At 44.8% G+C, this 20,519-nt stretch overlaps 1 protein-coding gene across 2 annotated transcripts in view; it reads left to right on the top strand.

The window, feature by feature from the left end:
* The window catches only part of Phf20 (PHD finger protein 20), a 107,325-nt gene that overhangs the window by 39,194 nt on the left and 47,612 nt on the right, over positions 1-20,519 (top strand). For both annotated transcript variants that reach the window (XM_036184828.1, XM_036184830.1), the window contains exons 3-4: positions 6,260-6,431; positions 9,475-9,559. In XM_036184828.1, coding sequence (XP_036040721.1) covers positions 6,260-6,431; positions 9,475-9,559 — 257 coding nt within the window. The remainder of the gene's footprint in view (positions 1-6,259; positions 6,432-9,474; positions 9,560-20,519) is intronic.

Raw genomic sequence — 20,519 nt, 5'->3', positions numbered from 1 at the left:
AGAAAGCCTGTCTTGAAAAAAAACAAAAAATAAAAAAAAAATAAAAAAATAAAAAGAAAAGAAAAGAAAAAAAGCCAACACTTTTTTTTTTTTTTTTGGTTTTTCCAGACAAGGTTTCTCGGTGTAGCCCTGGCTGTTCTAGAACTTGCGTTGTAGACCAGGCTGGCTTCAAACTCACAGAGATCTGCTGCCCTCTGCCTCCTCAGTGCTGAGATTAAAGATGGGTGCCACCACAGCCAGGTGATCTATTTCTTTCTTTCTTTTTTTTTTTTTTGGCCAGAGCTGAGGACTGAACTCTCACACAGGAGGGGAGGTAGTTTGTACATGTAAGGAGACAACCAGTAGGAAGGGAAACCTACTTTGTGTGAAGAAGAAGGTTGGGGATTGGGAATACTGCTAGGAATGGTAATTGAGTTGTTAGATTTTTCTTCTTTGGTCCTCAGTAGAGGAATTAAGCTATAAATGGTTGTGGAATCTCACTAAGCTTGACTCCTACCACCCCAGGATGACATGATTTCTTAGAAATGGGGTTAATGCCTGCAGCTTTTTGCACCTTTTTAGTGTTCTTTAACATGAGTCTGCTCTGCTGTGCATGTTTGTCAAGTCTTTGGGTTTCAGAGAAGGGAGCCTCTTCATGCTTTAAAAATTACAATAAAGGTAATGGTTAAAAACAAAATTTTGACTATCTTAAGCTTGCGGACATTTTGAAGTCGTTGCAGTGACTGTTGGAAAAAGATTACACAAGGCAGGTTAATTGCAAACAGTTGTTTTAGTAGTTCTTGATTGCATAGTGGGCGTCTTAACTTTTTATGTTATTGTGTTTTTGTTCTTTTTCTTTTTTGTTCTCCCCTTCCCTCTCTCATATCCCCCATCTTCTCCTCCACCCCCAGTTAACTTTTAAAGCCCAGTCTGGGCTAAGCTGTGGCAGTCTCTTTCTTAGCTTCCTGGGTGCTGGGATTGCAGCTGTCAAGCTTGTCAGTCAGGAAGTTCCTCAGGCCTCCGCTTTTCTACCTTTTGCTTCTCTGGGTCCTGCTCTAATTACGGACTCTTATGCTGTCAGAAGTGTCACTGTTTCTGGTATTCCTATCTGTAGACTCAAGTTTATTTTGAGTTCCAGGCTAGCCAGAGTTACATAGTGAGATTCGGTCTCTAAACAAAACAAACAAAAAAACAACAACAACAAACAAAAACCCAGAACCAAAAACCAAAAAGGGCTGGAGAGATGTCTCAGCTGTTCAGAGCACTGTTCTTCCGGAGGTCCCAGCTCTCAGCAATCTGTAACTCCAGTTTTAGGGCTCTTCCAACTCTCTCTCTCTCTTTTGCCAGAGCCGAGGATCGAACCCAGGGCCTTGCACTTGCTAGGCAAACGCTCTACCACTGAGGTACATCCCCAACCCCAACATCCAACTCTCTTTTGTGACATTCAGGGGCCCTGAATACATGTGGTACACAGACGTATGTGCAGGCAAAGCACCTGTACACATGAAATTAGAAACAAAACAGAAAAGAGAAACAAAGAAGTGTGAGTTCTAGCTAGTGTTGGTTTACCGAGGCATCTCAGTGGCCCTTAGTTATACTTTGAAGGTGGGGATTCAATCTTCCTTTTCCTGTGTGTGAATGAAACACTCACAGCTAATCTGTTAACTTTTCTCTATCCCCTCTAGCCCGCCTTGTAGCTGTCCAGATGTTCAGGCTGAGCCAGATGAAATTCTTTGGTGAAAGCAGTTGCTGTCACTAATCTGGAGTTCAACCTAATAGTCCAAAGGCTTAGTCTAGTTTGCCTCGGGGTTGTGGTGTGTGTCTGTGTGTGTGTGTGTGTATGCTCTCTTTGGGGGCCTGTAATTGACTGGCTATATCAGAGGCACTTAAAGCTCTGTGACCATGAAGCTAAGCTGTCCCCAAGCCAGGTAGCAACTGTGATCTTGTAAGTTCTACTGGGTCAGTTTCTAATATTAAGTCCTCCTGGGTCAAAGTCTAAGATGGTCATTACTGCTTCTTATTTTCCTGACACACAAATAGGTTTCTTCACCTAGGAGTGACTTGCCTCCTGTCACTTATTTATTTTTTTTTGGTTTTTCGAGACAAGATTTCCTCTGTGTAGTTTTGCGCCTTTCCTGGAACTCACTTTGTAGACCAGGCTGGCCTCGAACTCACAGAGATCCGCCTGGTTCTGCCTCCCGAGTGCTGGGATTAAAGGCGTGCGCCTCCACCACCCAGCTGTTCTCTGGTTTTTAATTTTTATTTTAAAAATATTTACTTATTTATTTTTATTCTATTTCATTTTTCAAGACAAGTTTCTCTGTGTATCCCCTGGCTGTCCTGGAACACACTCTGTGGACCAGGCTGGCCTCAAACTCAGAGGTTCACCTGCCTCTGGCTCCCAAGTGCTGGGATTAAAGGCATGTGCCACTACTGCCCAGCTTTATTTTATTTGTTATGGGTATGTGTATACCTGAGTGTATGTGTTTTAAGCCCGTAGAGGTGTCTACAAGGTCAGAAGAGGCATATTGGCTCCCCTGGAGCTGGAGTTATGAGCCACCACGTGGTCTGCTATGAGAGCAGTAAGTGCGTTTATTTGCTGAACTGTTTGTCTAGCCCCAAATCTGTCACATTAGAGAAATAGAGACGACAGATCACTTCCAGGAAACTGTCTTGGCTACTGTTAGTCTCCTGGAGAGTTGTCTTTAGGTCTACAAACAGTTGGAATCCCCCAACACAATACACTTTTCTTATAATTCCAACACTTGGGAGGCAGACTGCAAGTTCAAGGCCAGTTAGGCAATAGTATAAAACAACAACAAAAACACCTTCTCTGAGTTTGAGGCCAGCTTGGTCTACATAGCTCATTCTAGACCAGTCTAGTCTACATAGTGATTTCTTTGTCTAAAAACATAAAATGTTAATTGTGGTTGCAGAGATGGCTCAGTTGTCAAGAGACTGGCTGCTCTTCCACAGGACCTGGATTCAATCCTAGCATCCATATGGCAACTCACTATAACTGCAGCTCCAGGGGATTTAGTAATAGTACCCTCTTCTGATACCCATAGGTACCAGGTGTGCGTGTGGTGCACTGGCAGACATATGTGCAGGCAAAACACCCAGACACATAAAATAAAAATAAATGTATTTAATTACTTAAAAATTATGTAGATATGTATGTGTCTGTGTAGGTATGTGCACATATGAATGAGTGTAGGTGCCCTCAGAGTCCAGAAGATATTGGATCTTTTAGAACTGGAGTTTTTGGCAGTTATGAACCACCCAGTGTTGGTGCTGGGGACCAAAGTTAGGTCTTCTGCAGGAGCAGTATGAGCTTTTAACTGCTGAGCCAGCTCCTATCAGGGTCTCATGTAGCCCAGGCTGGTTTTCAACTTGCCACGTGGTTGAGGGGAACCTTGGTCCTTCTTATCTATTTCCAGAGTACTAGATTACAAATTCATGCTACCACACCCAGCTTTGTTTTGTTTTGAGACAGGATTTTGCTTTAAGACAATGTATGAAAAAATTATCTGTGTAAAGTGTGTGTGTACACGCACAGAATGGCACGCATGTGGAGGTGAGAGAAAAACTTGCAGTAGTTGGCTCTCCATCCATCGTGAGTCTCAGGGATTGAATTCAGGGCGTCAGGCACTTTACCTGCTGAGCCGTCTCCCCAGGCCTAGTCTTGCTTTGCATCCCACGCTGGCCTTGAACTTGCAAGGGTCCTTCGGCTCAAATTCTTCAGTGCTGGGATTACATGTGTATGCTACAATACTAGCTTTTGGGGGGAGAGGGAGGCAGACAGTATTTGACTACATAGCTCCAGGCTGGCCTACAGTTTCCAGTCTTCTGCCTCATGAGTGCTAAGATTTCAGGAATGTGCCACCATGCTCAGCTTCTTGAGAATTTTAGCCATAAAAAGATTTAACACAGAGTTGGGGACTTAGCTCAGTGGTAGAGCGCTTGCCTAGTAAGTGCAAGGCCCTGGGTTCGATCCTCAGCTCAAAAAACAAAACAAAACAAAACCAGATTTAACACTGGGAATTGGGCACTTATAAAACAGTACAGGGTTGGAATCGAGAGACTCAAGGAGGCTGTCCTTAGTCCCTGTTGGAGGAGCTGTGTCACTGGGGTCTTGGCAGCTAGGAAGTCATCATTGGCATTTCCACCCACATGGCTGCTCTTTACCACTGATGTAGCATCTGGTACTAGACATTCACTGTTGAAGAGCAGCAGTCACATCCGGGAGCTTCTCAGTGATCTGAGGTCAAAGGCCAAACTATGCAGTCAGGAGCTGCATTTTAACAAACTGATTTACATGTGTGTGGATGGTCTGGTCATCTTGATTGCTTATTGGAAGGGAATGGGGGATGTTGTTTGTTTTCCCAGCTCTCAATCTAGAAAGAGCCCATAGGCCGAGCTGGCCACACTTATGCATCCTCCAGATATTTGTACATATTTACCTTCCTTTAAAAACAAGTAATAGCTGGGTGTGATGGCACATGCTTTGGATCCCAGCACTCAGGAGTCATGGGCAGGCAGATCTCTGTGAGTTCAAGTCCAGCCAGGGCTACATAGTGAGACCCTGTCTCAAAAAAAGCAAATGAACAAAAAACTTCAAATATACAAGTAATAGGGCCTGTGAGATGGCTCAGCAGGTCAAGGTGCTTGCCATCAAGCTTGACAGGCTGGTCCCAGGATGTTCCAGTACACTGGAAGGAGAGAATTGACTCCTAGACATTGTCCTCTGACATTCCCTTGTGTGCCATGGCATGCAAGCACACACATAATTAATAAACTGTAATAAAAAATAAACACTTCATATAACAGCTTAGTTACATAGTGTTGTGCATCCTGTCTCAATCCATCACGAGAGCTTTTTACATCAGGATATGTAGAATCACGTTGTTCTTTTCAATATCTGTGCATGCAGTACTTCATTATATGGTTTAAAAATGCTCAGGAACAGCTGGGTATGCTGGCACTCACAATAATCCTTGCACTTGGAAAGTAGAGGCAGGATGATCAGGAGTTTGAGGAATTTTTACCTACGTAGTGTTTGAAACTAACATGGGCCACATGAGACCCTGTTTCAGAAAACCAACAGTAAGTTTACATTTGTCCCTTGCCATCTCTGTCCCCAGGCATTGTGTATATGTCATCTCTTTTAACTGGTACTATAACCAACTTCACATGCATGAACTTAGGCTCTGAAAGGTTAATAGTTCATCAACTAAGAAAGCACCCTGTTGGCTGGACGGAAGTGGTGCATGCCTTTGATCCCAGCACTCAGGAGGCAGAGCTAGTCAGATCTCTGAGTTCAAGGCCAGCCTGGTCTACAGAGCAAGATCCAGGACAGGCACCAGAGAAACTCTGTCTCAAAAAACAAAAAAAAAAAAAAAAAAAGAAAAAGAAAAAGAAAAAGAAAGCACCCTGTTGAGATTTTTTTTTTAAAAGTCTGAGTGTGTGCCCATGTCAGTGTGCACATGGAAGTCAGAGGACAACTTTTGGACTTTATTCTCTCCTTCCAGTGTGGGTTCTGGGGATGGAACTCATCAACCTGTGTGGCAAGTGCTTTTACCATCTTGTTTGCTCCATTTCAAGACTTTTATTATTATTTTTAATTTTTGAGACGGGTCTCTAGTCCGGGTTTCATGGGACTTCCCGGGATTCGTGGCACTTCCTTCTGCTTCAGCCTGTGAGGGGCTGTAATTACAGGTGTGCATCAGCCTTGCCCTATGAGATTTGAATCCAAGTCTGTTAGCTTCTGTAATCTATTTGACCTAGTTACACAGCAACTCAGACGGTTAGGAGTTTGTCCCTCCCCCCCTTTTTGAGACAGGATCGTCATGAAGCCCAAGTTGGCCTGGCCTCAAATTTGCAGCAATCTCTTTGCCTTAGCAGGCATCACAAGCCAGTACCCCATGCCTGGCTTCAAAATGGCAGGCCTTTGGTGCTGGAGGGGCTCAGCAATTAAGAGCACTTGCTGCTTTTCCAGAGGACCCAGGCTTGATTTCTCAGCACCCACATGGTGGCTCAGAACCATCTGTAACTCCAGTCCCACTTCCTCTTGACCTCTGTGGGCTACAACAGGCACCCAAGTGATAGCAAACATATATATAGTCCAAACATCCATACAGATAAGTAAATATTTAAAAGCAAATAACAAAATTAAAGAAGAACAGAATGGTAGATCTTAAGTACTTGGTATTATGCTCTGTGAAAAGAGGCTTGGATGTTTGGATAGGCATTAAGATAATTTCCCTTTTTTCTGACTCAGGTATCCGGCTCACATTGAAGACATTGACTACGAAGAAGGGAAAGTTCTCATCCATTTCAAGCGTTGGAACCATCGTTATGATGAGTGGTTTTGCTGGGACAGTCCTTATCTCCGCCCTTTAGAGAAAATCCAGCTGAGGAAAGAGGGCTTACATGAAGAGGATGGATCTTCTGTGAGTAGCCAATCAGTGGAGTTCTGTAATGAATGAGGCTGACCAGCAGCAGGCAGTCTGTCTAGCCTTTGATCTTTAGTGGGCAAGTCAGTACCCACTGGTGAACAATCCTTGCCTTGGCCTGTGATGGTAACCGTGTGCTTTCTGTAAGAGTCTAGTTTTCGCTTGTTTGATGAAATTGATGTACTAGAAGCTAACTTGGGACTTCATCCATATGAATAGGATCTTATGTCTCTTTTAGAGAACACTGTTTTCCTAGTGTCTAAAATACTGCTGGGTACACAGTAGGAATATTTGTATAATAAGCCAGGTATGGTTGCTTATCCTAGTACTTGGGAGGCCAAGGTTCATGGATTGCTGTGAGTTTAAGGCCAATGTGAGCTACAAAGTAATGACCTTGTCTTAAATACCCTCTACCCCACTTCTCCCATGCCAGGAATGGTGATACATGCCTTTAATCCCAACCCTGAGGATGTGGGGGCAGAGGAGGGTCAAAAGGTCAAGGACTCTGTCCAGATAACCAAACCAAACCAGTGGCGCTGTTATCTCAGCACTTGAGAGGCAGAGGCAGGACACTTGTACAGCTCGAGGCCAGCATGGTTTACATGGCAGGCTCCAGACCAACCAGAACTATATAATGAGACCCATCTTAAAACCAACAATAACTAAAACTATCCCTCCACCAGACTGTAGAATAATGAATGAATGGCTGAAATCTAGAGACCTGCTGTGTCTAGAATGTTGTATACTAGATAAGGTGTCTATGAAGATCTCCAGTTGTTTGAGCAGTCATTTTATATGTGGATCCTGAGTTTGTTACACAGTCCTGTATAAGCCCTGGAAAACTGTTTTCATCATTGTGCCTGGAGCTTTAATTACCTTCAAAAATGTCGCACAAACCTTTACTTTGGTTTAACACAGACATTGAGACATTTGTGGTAGCCTTTGCTTTGGGATCTGACTCAGCCTGGATTCTGGTTTCCATTTTAACCTCACTGAGGAACTTGAACTCTGGCTGGCCTTTTTGTCTTGCTTTTTTTCCCTTCCAATTCAGGATTGTTCACTATTATTCCATTTGATCATTCCATGTTCATCCTCTAGAATTTATGAATGCAAACTATGTGCTGAGAAGAGTATGAAATAGGAAAGGTACTTAATTCCCCCCCTGGTCAGGGACCTGGCAGTAGTGTGGGTAGCATGAAATGCCGTGAATGCTGCTTCCCTGAAGATGAAGTAGCCTCATTTCTTCCAGCTCCTAAACTAGCCATGTTCTCTGGTAGCCCTAGGATCCTAGATTCCCTTTCATTATGAATACCAGCTAGGGGAAGATTGTCTTGGTGCTGTCCTGTGCCTGTGCAGACCTCCCTGGCTTAGGGCCTCTTTATCTATCTATCTATCTATCTATCTATCTATCTATCTATTATTTGTTGTTTGAGACAGGGTCTCACTATGTAGTCCTAACTGTCCTGGAACTCACTATGTAGACCACGTTGGCTTTGAACCCACAGAGATCTGTCTGCTTCTGCTTTCAAACGCTGGGATTAAAGGTGCATGTGATGTGGGGCGTTGGTAGTGCACGCCTTTAATCCCAGCACTTGGGAGGCAGAGCCAGGCAGATCTCTGTGAGTTCGAGTCCAGCCTGGGCTACCAAGTGAGTTCCAGGAAAGGTGCAAAGCTACACAGAGAAATCCTGTCTCGAAAAACAAAAACAAAAAAACAAAACAAAAAAAACCAAAAAACAAAAAAACCCCAAACAGACAAACAAACAAAAGGTGCATGTGACAATGCCCAGATTTTTTTTTTTTTTTTTTAAGATTTATTTATTTTATGTGTATGGGGTTTGCATGCATGTAAATATCTGATGCTTTTGGAGGTCAGAAGATCTCCTGGAACTATAGCTATAAAGATGGTTGTGAGCTACCACGTGGGTACCGGAAACCAAACTCAAGTCCTCTGCAAGAGAAGCAAGCACTTTTTTGAGATAGGGTTTCTCTGTGTAGTTCTGGCTGTCCTGGAACTCACTCTGTAGATGGGGCTGGCCTTGAAGTCATAGCGATCCACCTGCCTCTGCCTCTGAAGCCACCACCACCTTGCTGAAGGAAGTGTTCTTAGCCACTGAGCTGCCTCTCCTGCTTCTTACTTTTGGCTCTGTGCTGACCATCAGAATCATCTTGTGTCTCAATAGCCCACTGCAGTCCACTCTTGTTGGTCCCGGTGGGTGGGTGTATGTGTGTGTGTGCACGCGCACGCAGGTAAACACTCATATATATACTTCTATGAGTGTTTGCCTGCACGTATATATACTATGTGTGTCCTTTGTGCCTGAAGAGGCCAAACGAGAGTGTTGGATCCCCTGGAAATGGAGGTAAGACAGTTTTGAGCTTCCATGTGGATGCTTGGATCCACATCCCAGTCTTCTGCAAGAGCAGTGAGTACTCATAACTGCTGAGCCATCAATCCAGCTCCAAGTGTTGTCATTGTTTAATTAAAAATGATATTTGTCTGTGTATGTATGATACACATGTGCAGAAAAACTTTCAGGAGCTGGTTCTTCCCACCATGTGGGTCCTGGGGATTGAATTTAGGTTGTTGGGCTTGTGACCTGCTGAGTCATCTTGACTGACTTTTTAAAAACATTTATTATTTTATTAAAATTATTTATTTTGTGTGTGTGCATTCATGTGCACTTATAGCACAGCGCAGAGGACAACTTGCAGGAGTTGTCTTTTGTTCTGGCACGTGTGTCCCAGGGATAGAACTCAGGTTGCCAGGCCTGGCACTGCTTGCCTCATCACTGAGCCATCTTGCCAGGCCTTTGTTCATTTTTGAGAAAGACTCTTTCTGTGTGGCCAAGGCTGCCCTCACACTCCTGGTCCTTTTTGCCTTAGTGTCCCCCCAGTGCTAGGATTACTGGTTTTCAGCAGTGTTCCAGCCCTTCCTTACCACTCACGCCTCCCAGCTGCTTTTATGAATTGTGCTATAAAGTGCACCCTATGGAATTCTGTTGGTAACTGGACATTGACTTTTTTTTTTTCTTTTATAGGAATTTCAAATAAATGAGCAAGTGCTTGCTTGCTGGTCTGACTGCCGATTTTATCCAGCCAAAGTCACTGCTGTGAACAAGGATGGTAAGGTGTTGCAATTGCAGTTGTTTTTTATTTTTATTTAATCGTGCATCAGTATTTATTGTCTAGGAATAATTCTTTTCAAGTTAATATGCCTGGCAGTAGGAAGAGATTATAAATGGAAAGAAAGCTGGATACAAAGGATGGATCTGCCCCAGGTTCAGTCCCCAGCATCAGAAATAAAAGAGAGGGAAGGGATGAATTCCAATCATTATTTCCTCAGCCAATCACAGTGGACTCTGCTGAAAAGCCTGTGGGTCCTTTCTGTCTAGAACTTCTTGACATTTTAGTGAAATAAATACCATGTTTTTGTTTTTGTTTTTTTTAATTTGTGAACAACTTAAAAATTAAATGGACATCAGCAGACATTTGAAAAATATGTTTTGTGGATGCAAGGTGATTTAAGGTGGAAACTGAGGGGCTTGGATACAGAACCCCGAGTGTGGTTGCCTTGCTAGAGTTTTGAAAATGTGGGAATACAGGGCAGGGACTCTGATCCAAAAAGATGCAGTTTTTGAATGCAAGGGAGTGGTATGGGGCGAAGATCCCATGGCCCGAAGGGACTTTGGGTCCATGTGGTTTTTTGTCCTTGGCATATTCCAGCAGGATGTCTGTGCTGTGCCTTGACCTCTGGAGTCAGTGTTTGGGCAGTCAGGGCCCTGCTCTGTCAGGTCAAGAGGCTGAGGGCGTAGCTTCCTGAGAGAGCATGGCCTGCACGTGTGGGGCCCTGGGCCAGTGCAAAGCACAGGAGATGAAGAGCAAATGAAAACAGCAGAAAGCCAGCAACAACGTGGCTGGTCTCCTCTTGTTGTTTTTGAGACAGGGTCTCACTGTGAAGCCTTGGCTGGCCTGGAACTTACTGTGTAGACTGGCCTGGTCCAGAACTCATAGAGATCTCTGTTTGCTTCTGCCTCCTGTGCTGGGATTAAAGTCATGCACACCATGCCTGGTCCACATTGGTTTTTCATTCCATGAAGTTATTTAGCTGTTTATTCAGTACTCTGCCAAGTGTTGGGATGATTAAGTTTTGTCTGAGAGTGGTTGACATTGTCTAAAGAAACCTCCAAAGTGAGGTTCCATTTTTTGAGCTGTCTAACAATTACTGATTTTCCAGTTCGAATAAAGTCCATTGGGATAATCCCATCTTTCCCAATTATGTTATACATATATAAGTCCATGTTCAAAATAACATCTCTGATTAGTGGTTTTCACGTATATCTTATCAATAGATAGCTTGTTTTGGGGAAAGCTCACATATTAAAACACTGCAAGTCCTCTTAGGAACAGACTTAGTTAGGTCAAGATGCACTCTGCCTCTCCAGAGTCTTGTTTTCAAGATGGTCTTCATGCACTGGCTTTTGTAGCCATGTGCTCTTTAGGTTCATAAATGGCCTGAAAAGCTATAGATAGGGTGATCAGTGCTGGCCAAGTCATGTTCCCCCAGTAAGGTGCACTGCAGGTGCTCTGTTGGAGAATTTCAGGCCTTCAGCTGAGATGAAAATTTAGGGGTGTTCCTTGAGTCACTCCTTAGATAATGGCAGTGGTTAGCAGGGAGATGGCTGAGTCCATGGAGGATAGAATTGGAATAGAATGACTGGGATCAGATGCACAAGGGCAGGGGAAGGGCACAGGAAGAGGATTTTAGGAGCTTTGTGGTGGTGGTGGGGGGAGTGATCTCTTAGAAGAGTAGAGGGGTGGCTTCATAGAAGTCACAGAAGTCCTAGGAACTGACAGTTAATGTCTAGCATGCAGAGCCCTGAGCTTGGCATATGACAACAACCAAAAGTCCCAGTAATGCAGAACAAAGCCAGTGTACAATGGGGCTGGAGGACATAGTGCAGGAGCAGGATGGTGCAGGCAAATCCTAGTAAGGGTGTGGCTGTGTGGGATGGCTGTGAAATTTTTTTTTGAAGTAATTATTTAAGGAGTAAACATCATTAGCCAATTATTGGCTATAGCTAATTAGCAGTTTTAAGTGGCTTTTAAGCTGGGGCAACTACAGTTGGGCATGGTGGCACATGCCTGTAATTCAACGTTTGGGAGGCTAGACTGGAGGATCCCAAATTTGCATCAGCTTTGGGCTACATACTGTTAGAGACCAGCCTAGGCTACACAGTGAGATTCAGTCTCAGGGAAAAACACAACACAACTAATCAAATCAAACAGTAATAACAAAATAACTGGGGTAACTAAAACATTGCAAATTTAAAAAATACTTTCTGTTGTTTCCTTATGAGCTCATTATAGGAAGGCCACGGGCTTCTGAAGTGGTCATTGGCTATCCTGGTGGATTGGTTCTGTAGCTCTGAATTAAGTCCACCTGCTTCATTTACTTAATTGCAGGGTATGGAGACTGAGTGGGGATTTCTGCCAAGGCCTGTTTATATTGTGTTGCCAGCCTTGCTGGTTCTTGAGACTCATTGGAAGCGGGTAAGAGAATATGGAGTGGGCTAAATCCTGAGTAGGAGGTTAGCAAGGCATGCTGGGAAAGCTGGCTTTTGTAGGAGCTCAGGTCTGGGCCTACTTTGGAAGTGAAACCAGTGATTTCTTTTCCTGTGAGCTCTGTCCCTAGTCCATAGATTCTTAGGTGCTGTCTCCGGAGTTAGTTAGCTTTTATTCTTGGGTCTGGTAGAGTAAGTAAGTGAGCTTCCTACTTCATGCTGCTTTACTCTGGGACTTGTGGGCTTGTTTGTCTTGCTTTGTTTTGAGACCAGGGCTGGTTCTGGAACCTGTAGCACTTCTCCAGCCTCAGTCTCCCAAATGCTGGCAGTACAGGTGTGTGCTAACTTGCCCAACAGCCTCTTTTTCTCCCTTTGTCCATCGTTCCCTGTTTTTTTCTGTTTGTTTGTTTGTTTTTCTTTTTCTTTTCTTTTCTTTTTTTAAGGAAAGGACGGATTATTTTGGCTCATTCTTTATTATTACTTTTTTTTAACTGTTTAACTTAATTTTATGTGCATTGGCCTGAAGGTTTCAGACCCCTGGAACCGAAGTTGCAGACAGTTGTGAGCCACCAAGTGGTTGCTGGGAATTGAACCCAGGTCCTCTGGAAGAGCTGCTAGTGCTCTTAACCACTGAGCCATCTCTCCAGCCCCCTTGATTTTGTTTTTCGAGACAGGGTTTCCTCTGTGTAGTTTTGCGCCTGTCCTGGAACTCGCTTTGTAGACCAGGCTGGCCTCCAACTCACAGAGATCCGCCTGGCTCTGCCTCCCGAGTGCTAGGATTAAAGGCATGCGCCACCACTGCCTGGCTGTTCTCTGTTTTTAGAGGCTGGGGATTAAAGAAACCTAAGGCTTCATGCGTGCCTGGACAGTGCTCTACCACTGAGCCATCTTCAAGCCGTTGGCTTTCTTTTTATTTCTACATTGCATTTCTCTACCTGCTTCAGTTGGTTTTCTCAGTAGTCACATGGGCCCTGTGAGGAGGAAGCACTCTGCTGGCAGGGTGCCCTTTCTTTGACTTTTCTCTAGGCTACTACTCTGTCTAGCCCACACTGCTAGGAGGAAGTAGAACACAGTGAACAACAGCTTGTGAATTCATCTGTAGTTTATCCTTTGTGTGTGTGTGTGTGTGTGTGTGTGTGTGTGTGTGTGTGTGTGTGTGTGTGTGAGAGAGAGAGAGAGAGAGAGACAGAGACAGAGAGAGACAGAGAGAGCGAGTGAGCCCTGGCTGTCCTGGAATTAGGTCTGTAGAGCAGGCTGGTCTCACAGAGATCCACCTGCCTCTGTCTCCTGAGTGCTGGGATTAAAGTCGTGCACCACCACTGACCAGCTGGTTTTACTTTGTTGCTCTTAACTTCTTTGGAGGTTTTCCTGAAGCTGAGCACTGGCTGAGTAGGCTGTAAGGACTGTGGACAGAGTAGGGAGCAGCAGCTACTGTCATGGGAGCCAGACGTGATTAACCAGCCCTAAATAACAACTCAAGAGTTTCTTAGGGACATTGCTTAACACTTGGAAAAGAGGGAGAACAGTACTTGTCATTGATAATGGGTCTTTGGGGTTTTTGTTTTTCTTTGAGGGAGATTCCCGGATTCTAGGCTGGCTTTGAACTTCCTGTGTAGCTGAGGATGCCCTTAACCTGTGACCCTCCCGCCTCTACCTTCAGAGTGCTGAGACTAGAAAGTCCTTTCAGCACACCTGGCTTTGGTTTTTGAATTAGGACCTTACTCCATACTCCTCGCCGGCCTGTTTTTACTGTGCAGCCAGTGCTGACCTTGAGCTCATAACCATCCTCCTGCATCAGTTTCCCAAGTGCTGCTATTACAGAGGGGACCACCATGGCCAGCTTTTTACTATACTTCGGCAGTGGAAAACGAGCCTCATTTAGGGTGAAGCAGCCTTAGTTGGTGTCTGTTAGACCCCCACTCTCAGAGTGTGTAGGTGTCAAACACAGGATTCTGCTGAGAGAGAGAGAAAGTTGTGTGTCTGAGTGCGCACATCTTTGGTGAACTGACCTTGGCTCTTGTCCTGGGCCCTTGGCTCCTTTTTCAAACATTTACCCCCTTTGAGATAGTCTGGCTAGGTTGCTGAGGCTGGCCTTGGAATTCTGGACTTAAGTGCTCCTTCTGCTTCTGCTTCCCTAGGAGCTGGGTTACCAGTGTATACTGCCATGCTCCCTGTCTCCATTTTTGTTCAAGGAAATCAGAGCCACGGGACTGTGAGGGCTCTGTGCTTCAGTGAAGCACCAGCGGTCCAAGGCGTTCTCACTGAGGAAACTGCAAGTGGTTGGCATTTGAACAGGACAGGTGACTGTTCTTCCTGTTGATCTTATGTTGCCCAGGCTGGCCTGGGGCTTGCTATGTAGCCCAGGCTGGCCTCAGCTTGTGGCAGTCTTTGTGTAGCTGCTTTCTGAGTGCTGGGATTAGGGTGAGTGAGTGCACTAAGCAAGTCCTCTTCCTAAGTAAATGCGTATTTCTAGGTCATATGCTCCCCTTTCCTCCAGTTTAGTCTATTTTGGGCCTGTGTCTGGAGCTTGTGTTTATAACAGGAAATGCTATGGAAGTGGTCTCAGGTCTCTGCAGAGCAGTTCTTTTCTGTATTGTCTTAGCTGTCACTGAACAGACATTTGGGTTATGGGGAGATGGAACCTTGTGAACAGCTTTGCAGAAAAGAAAATAAAAGGAAGACTTAGGCCCACATGTGCAGGATCTGACTTTGTTCTCATTATATTGTCTGTGGAGGGAGTTAATGGTACTCTTCTTTCAGAGTGACCTATTGGTGGTGATAATTAAAGCCACTTACTGATCTTTTTCTTTGTGACAGTCTCTGTGCTAAGTTATTTCCACACTTTGTTACTTTTAAGTCTGGGTCTCACTATGTAGCCTAGGTTGGCCTAGGACTCAAGAATTTCTTGCTTCGCTTCCCAAGTGCTGGAGCTGTGCCTCTGTATTTAGTGGAATTGGCACATTTATCATATCTAGTCTTCAGACAGATGTAGAAAGGTTATTACTATCAAAGTCACCCTCATTTTATCTGTGAGAAATTAAGCTCACAGGGGAAAATGAACATGAATGAACACAAAGACCATAAATAGAGCTGAGGTTTGAGGTCTGTGAGGCTCTAGAGTTTCTGAACTGCATCTCTGTAGTTGAAGCCTATTTCTCCAGAGCATGCCAACAGAATTTTCCCGAAAGGTCACAAGTTGCCCAGTGTTTTAGTTCAGTCTCTATTGCTGTAAAGAGACACTGTGATCACGACAACTCTATTTATAAAGACACCCCCCCCCCCCACAGGGTTTCTCTGTGTAGCTTTGCACCTTTCCTGGAACTCACTTTGGTAGCCCAGGCTGGCCTCCAACTCACAGAGATCTGCCTGGCTCTGCCTCCCAAGTGCTGAGATTAAAACATTTAATCGGGGTGGCTTGCTTACAGTTTCAGAGTTTCAGTCCATTACCATCATGGTGGGGAGCATTGCATCGTGCAGGCAGACATATTGCTGGGGTAGCTTAGAGTCCTAGATCTTGCAGGCAACAGGAAATCTACAGAAACACTGGGTGTATCCTGAGCATAGGAAACCTCAAAGCCCTCCCCTACAGTGACACATTTCCTCCAACAAGGCCATACCTGTTCCAACAAAGCCACACATCCTAATAGTGCCACTCTCTATGAAATTATGAGGGCCAATTACATTCAAACTACTACATCCAGTATGCTTAGGTGTTCACTAGTCTCATGCCAGAGAGGGTGTCAAATGTGCCCAATCTTCTTTTTGTTTTGGAGACAATTTCTCTCTGTTTATGTAGCCCTGGCTGTCCTGGAACTCCGTTTGTAGACCAGGCTGGTCTTAGTTTGGAACTAAGAAAGTTACCTTCCTCTGTCTCCCCAGTGCTGGCATTAAAGGTGTGAGTCACCATAGCCTGGCGTTTTTGTTTTTGTTTTTAAGATAGGCTCTCATTGTGTAGTTATGGGCCATTTGCTACTCTTGATCAGGATTCCTTTGAGCATTTGAGCAGTTAGAAATCAGAGAGAGAATATAGGTTTGGTGGTGCAGGTGGAGAGAAACTGAGGAAGGAAAATCATAGTTCAAGGCCAGCCTGGTGTTGGAAATAAGATGGTAAATTTTTACAAGACTAGTGCAAATAAAGCAATTTTTAACATGTAATTCCACAGAAAAGACATCAGCATAGAGAAAAGGCAAAAGTGACTGGCATGCTGATTTCACGAAAGACAGTGGTTTCCAAAGTCCCAGGGTGCTAGAAATTCTGGTCTTTTCTCCTATGTCAGGACCCCTTCCCCAATTACCTATCTTACTGGTTTAGGTCCCAAAGCCTTGTTTATTGGATGAGTTGGGGCTTCTGACCATGGGCTCAGTTATGTGGTACCAAACCTGTAGCTTTCCACCTCTAAATTCTGAGACAGGGTGGCCCTGGTGCCTCCTGCCTTATCCCTACTCAATGAATTCTAAGCATGCCTGATGCTGAAATGGACCATTGTAATTTTTACTTCTTACACTGGGCAACTTAGTGAGACTGGGTGCATGGCTTGGGATGAATGGTTTGGGAACTTCCTGTGGCGGAAAGCTAGGCCAGTGTGTCAAATGGCTCAGAAGAAAAGGCTTGGGGAGGAAAGCCCTTCTGTCCTATGCCTGTCTCTCTGTTCAGAAACTGAGGCACTTCTGTGGCTGCTTTCAGACAGGCTGGCCCTGTCTCCCACCTCTTGAGTCCATAAGCCACCCTTCCTAGTGGGAAAACATGTGGTTTTTGTTTATTTTTGTTTTTGACTGAGTCTTACTATGTAAGCTAGCTAACTTGGAACTGGCTACATAGGCTTTAGGAAAGCTTGCAGAGAAGCTGAAGCTGGATTCTCATCCCCTTCTGCATTCTGACTGCTTCAGATCATCTGGTATGCTGAGTTCTTAGCCCCAGAGCCAAGGCTTTCCTTTGCTTGACCTTGCACTGATAAGGGCTGCTTAAGCTAACCAAGGTATGTAGCTCTTCTATCAGGTTAGAAGAGGTAGGGCAGGTGACATTTTTCTTGTTATTAGGGTGGGACTCAGCCTTCGGAGTGCTGTTCGTGAGCTACATCCTCAGTCAAGGATGCATTTATTTTTGCTTCTGTCACGTATTTACATGTTCCCTGTTAGGTATGATTTGTGGCCAGCAGAGCACTCTGTTATCAGCCACCCGAGGAGGAATTCCAGGAGGAGTAAATTGTGTGTTCATGTCTGCAGAGTCCAGAAGAGGGTGTTAGATCCCCTGGAGTTACCGGCATTTGTGAGCCAGCTGATGGGAACCGAACTCAGACCTGTTCTTAACCACTCTCCAGCCCCTGGGAAAATGTTTAAGTTCTACATTGAAAGTAGATTTGGGGCCTTGCTTCAGAAGTGGGGCGAGGTCATTGTCATGCCTCCTCCTCTCTTGCATTTGTAGGCTGTTTAGTGTCAGCGAGGGAGGAAGTTTCAAGATGATACCTCTTAGTCCTTTGGGTATCAAAAGGGTCAGGAGTAGTATATTGCTATGTAGCAGTGGAGCCTGCAGGCCTTTGGCCAGAGTTTGGGTCATTTCATAGTGGCCTGGGTTCTGGACTTATGGTTTGGACTGAGGCATCAGGGCTTGGCAATGGGCAATAGGAAAAGAACTGGTCAGAGGTCAGCAGGCAGGTATGGCTTTTAATTCTAACTCTTTTTTGTTGTTGTTTTGATTTTGAGACAAATTGTACTTCGGAGTCCCAGGATGGTCTTATCAGCCTACTGATGCCTTGATTGCAGGCAGGAGGCGTTATTCCTAGCTTTATGTTCTGTTTTAGATTTAATGTGCAGCTTGTAAGCCTTCTGCTGTTGGGGAGAGTTAACTTCAGAATAAACCCCAAACAGCTGAAAATCGTGGTCCATTCCTCTACTTTTTAGAGCTTGAAAATATCTCTAAAATTGGCAGTCCCCCTTCTTCCCCCTGCTTTCTTTTTTGAGTCAGTCTTATACTATATCCCCGACTAACTAGAACTCAAGGCAGTAGTCCTCCGGTCTCAGTCTCCCAAGTGTAGGCACATGTCGCCATGTCTGATGTCTGTTCTCTCTCCCTCCCTCTCTCTCTCTCTCTCTCTCTCTCTCTCTCTCTCTCTCTCTCCCTCTCCCTCTCCCTCTCCCTCCCTCCCTCCCTCCCTCCCTCTCTCTCTCTCTCTCTCTCTCTCTCTCTCTCTCTCTCTCTCTCTCTCTCTCCCCACAAGACAGGGTTTCTCTGTGTAGCTCAGGCTGTCCTGGAACTCACTCTGTAGATGAGGCTGACCTCCAACTCAGAGATCCACCTGCCTCTGCCCTCTGAAATGCTTGGATTAAAGACGTGGGCCACCGCTGCCCAGCTGACTGTTTTCTTGTTAATGTACCTGAATTTTCCTTGTTAATAGTATAGTCTTGTTGGCTTGCCAGAACATTGAGTATTTAGGATTGAAGGAGAAGGCTGGAGAGATGGCTTAGCAATTAAGAGCACTGGCTACTTTTCCAGGAGACTTGGGTTTGATTTCTAGTATCCACATGGTGGTTCACAACTGTTAGTAGTATCCAGTACCCGCTTTTGATCTCTGTGGACACAAGACACATACGTGGTACACAGACATACATGCAAACACTAATACAAATAAAATAAAATTAAATTGAATTTAAACATATTGAAGGAGAGCTTGATTTTGATGCTGCCATTTCTGAGCTTTATCCCTAGGTAGCCAGAGATACATTGTACCATGTTGCTTGAGAGGTCTTTATTTACTTGTTTGTTTAGTATATATTTGTGTCTGTAAATATCCCTCCCCATGTCCCTCTGCTTACCACCTTATCTTTTGAGATTAGGCTTCTTACTGAAGCTTGAACTTGATGATTTGGCTCCAGTCACTGGCCAGCAAGTGCCAGGGATCACCTTGTCTCTGCCTCCTAAGTGCTGGGGTCATAAACTGCTGGGGCCAGTCTTTTTCACATCTTTTTACTGGGGCCCTTCACTGAGCCATCTCCCTAGCCCTTGAGAAGTCTTCAGAAGTTGGATATAGAGTCACTGCTTGTCCACAATCCCAGCATTGGTGAGACGGAGGCAGGGGAATCACAGTGAATCTGAGGCCAGCCTCAGCTACCTGGTAAGTTCAAGACCATCTTGGGCTACAGAGTAAGACCCTATCTCAAACAAAAATAAATAAGAACTCCCCTACCCACCTCCACACAAAAAAACCAGGAGAAGGCCTGGAGAGATGGCTTAGTGGTTAACGAACTGCCTGCTCTTTCTAACGACCCAGGTTTGATTTCCAGCAACCGAATGGTGGCTCACAGCCAACTGTAACTCCAGTTCCAGGGCACCTGACACCTTCCTTTGGCCTCTCAGGCACTGAAAACATGTGGTACAGAGACATATATGCAGGCAAAACACCCATATACATAAAATGGAAATAAAGGAAAATAATTAAAAATAAATAAATAAATCTTAAAATCCCAAAGAAACAGATCTGTTTAGCACGCCATAGCAGTTGATCACCGAGTCGGCAGGGAAAGACAGGAGCTTAAAGACAGGAGCTTACACATTTGCTGTTAGGACCCCCAAGAAAGTCATCACTGAGCTCCATAACTATGTAGAGAATAGTTATGCCTTCTTTCCCAGGTTTCCTTTGTCACAGCCTGAATCTAACTGCTGCTGTTTCGCTTGGCCAAGCCTGCCTGTGTGTTCTGATAGGTTCCTAGCCAGTTTCCTTCTGTACTGATGACACCTGTTTGGTAAAGGGCCAGAGGCAGCTGCCAATTGCCTTCCATGGTGGTTCTTAGGTTTATGTCATCAGGACCACCTGGAGGACTTGCTTTAAAAACCCACATGTGCACAGCTCCCAGCACATCTCATTTGTGTCTCCAAGGTAGGACTGGTGAAGTTGCTAATGTCACTGGTGTGGAAGCTTTGAGCACTGGGCTGTTGTGTGCTATGTAAGGAAGAATTTGAGACATAGTCTCTGATTTTGAGGACCTTTCATTGACTCAGGAGTGTGAATTTCTGCAGAAGGCTAATGAGGATTTCAGAGCAGAGGGAACTGGCCAGCAGCTGAGAAGCCAGGAAGCATTTACATTTTACATCAAATCGGTCATTTGAGCTGGCTTTCTGAGGCTCACTGAGTGGTACATTCTAGGTAGGAAAATACTTCTGTTACAGTGTGCACATGGAGCTGGACATGATGGCCCGTGCTTGTAATCCCAGCACTCGGGAGGTTGAGGTAGGATAATAGTTGTGGAATCAAGCCAATCCCTCTACACAGTGTGTACCAGGCTAGTTTGAGTTACATTTTGAGACTCTGTCACAAAACAAAACAGCTTTTGAGTTGGTAAGAGTCAGCATCAGCATACAACTATTTTCAACTACATAATCTTAAAAAAATTTTTTTTTTATTAAAAAAGAGGAGATGGGCCAGGCGGTGGTGGCGCACACCTTTAATCCCAGTACTCAGGAGGCAGAGCCAGGCGGATCTCTGTAAGTTCGAGGCCAGCCTGGGCTACCAAGTGAGTCCCAGGAAAGG

The sequence above is a fragment of the Onychomys torridus genome, chromosome 4, assembly GCF_903995425.1.
Source record: "Onychomys torridus chromosome 4, mOncTor1.1, whole genome shotgun sequence".
In the NCBI taxonomy this organism is placed as follows: domain Eukaryota; kingdom Metazoa; phylum Chordata; class Mammalia; order Rodentia; family Cricetidae; genus Onychomys; species Onychomys torridus.
The sequence above is the reverse complement of the archived record's forward strand: the minus strand, read 5'-3'. Positions and strand labels throughout refer to the sequence as shown.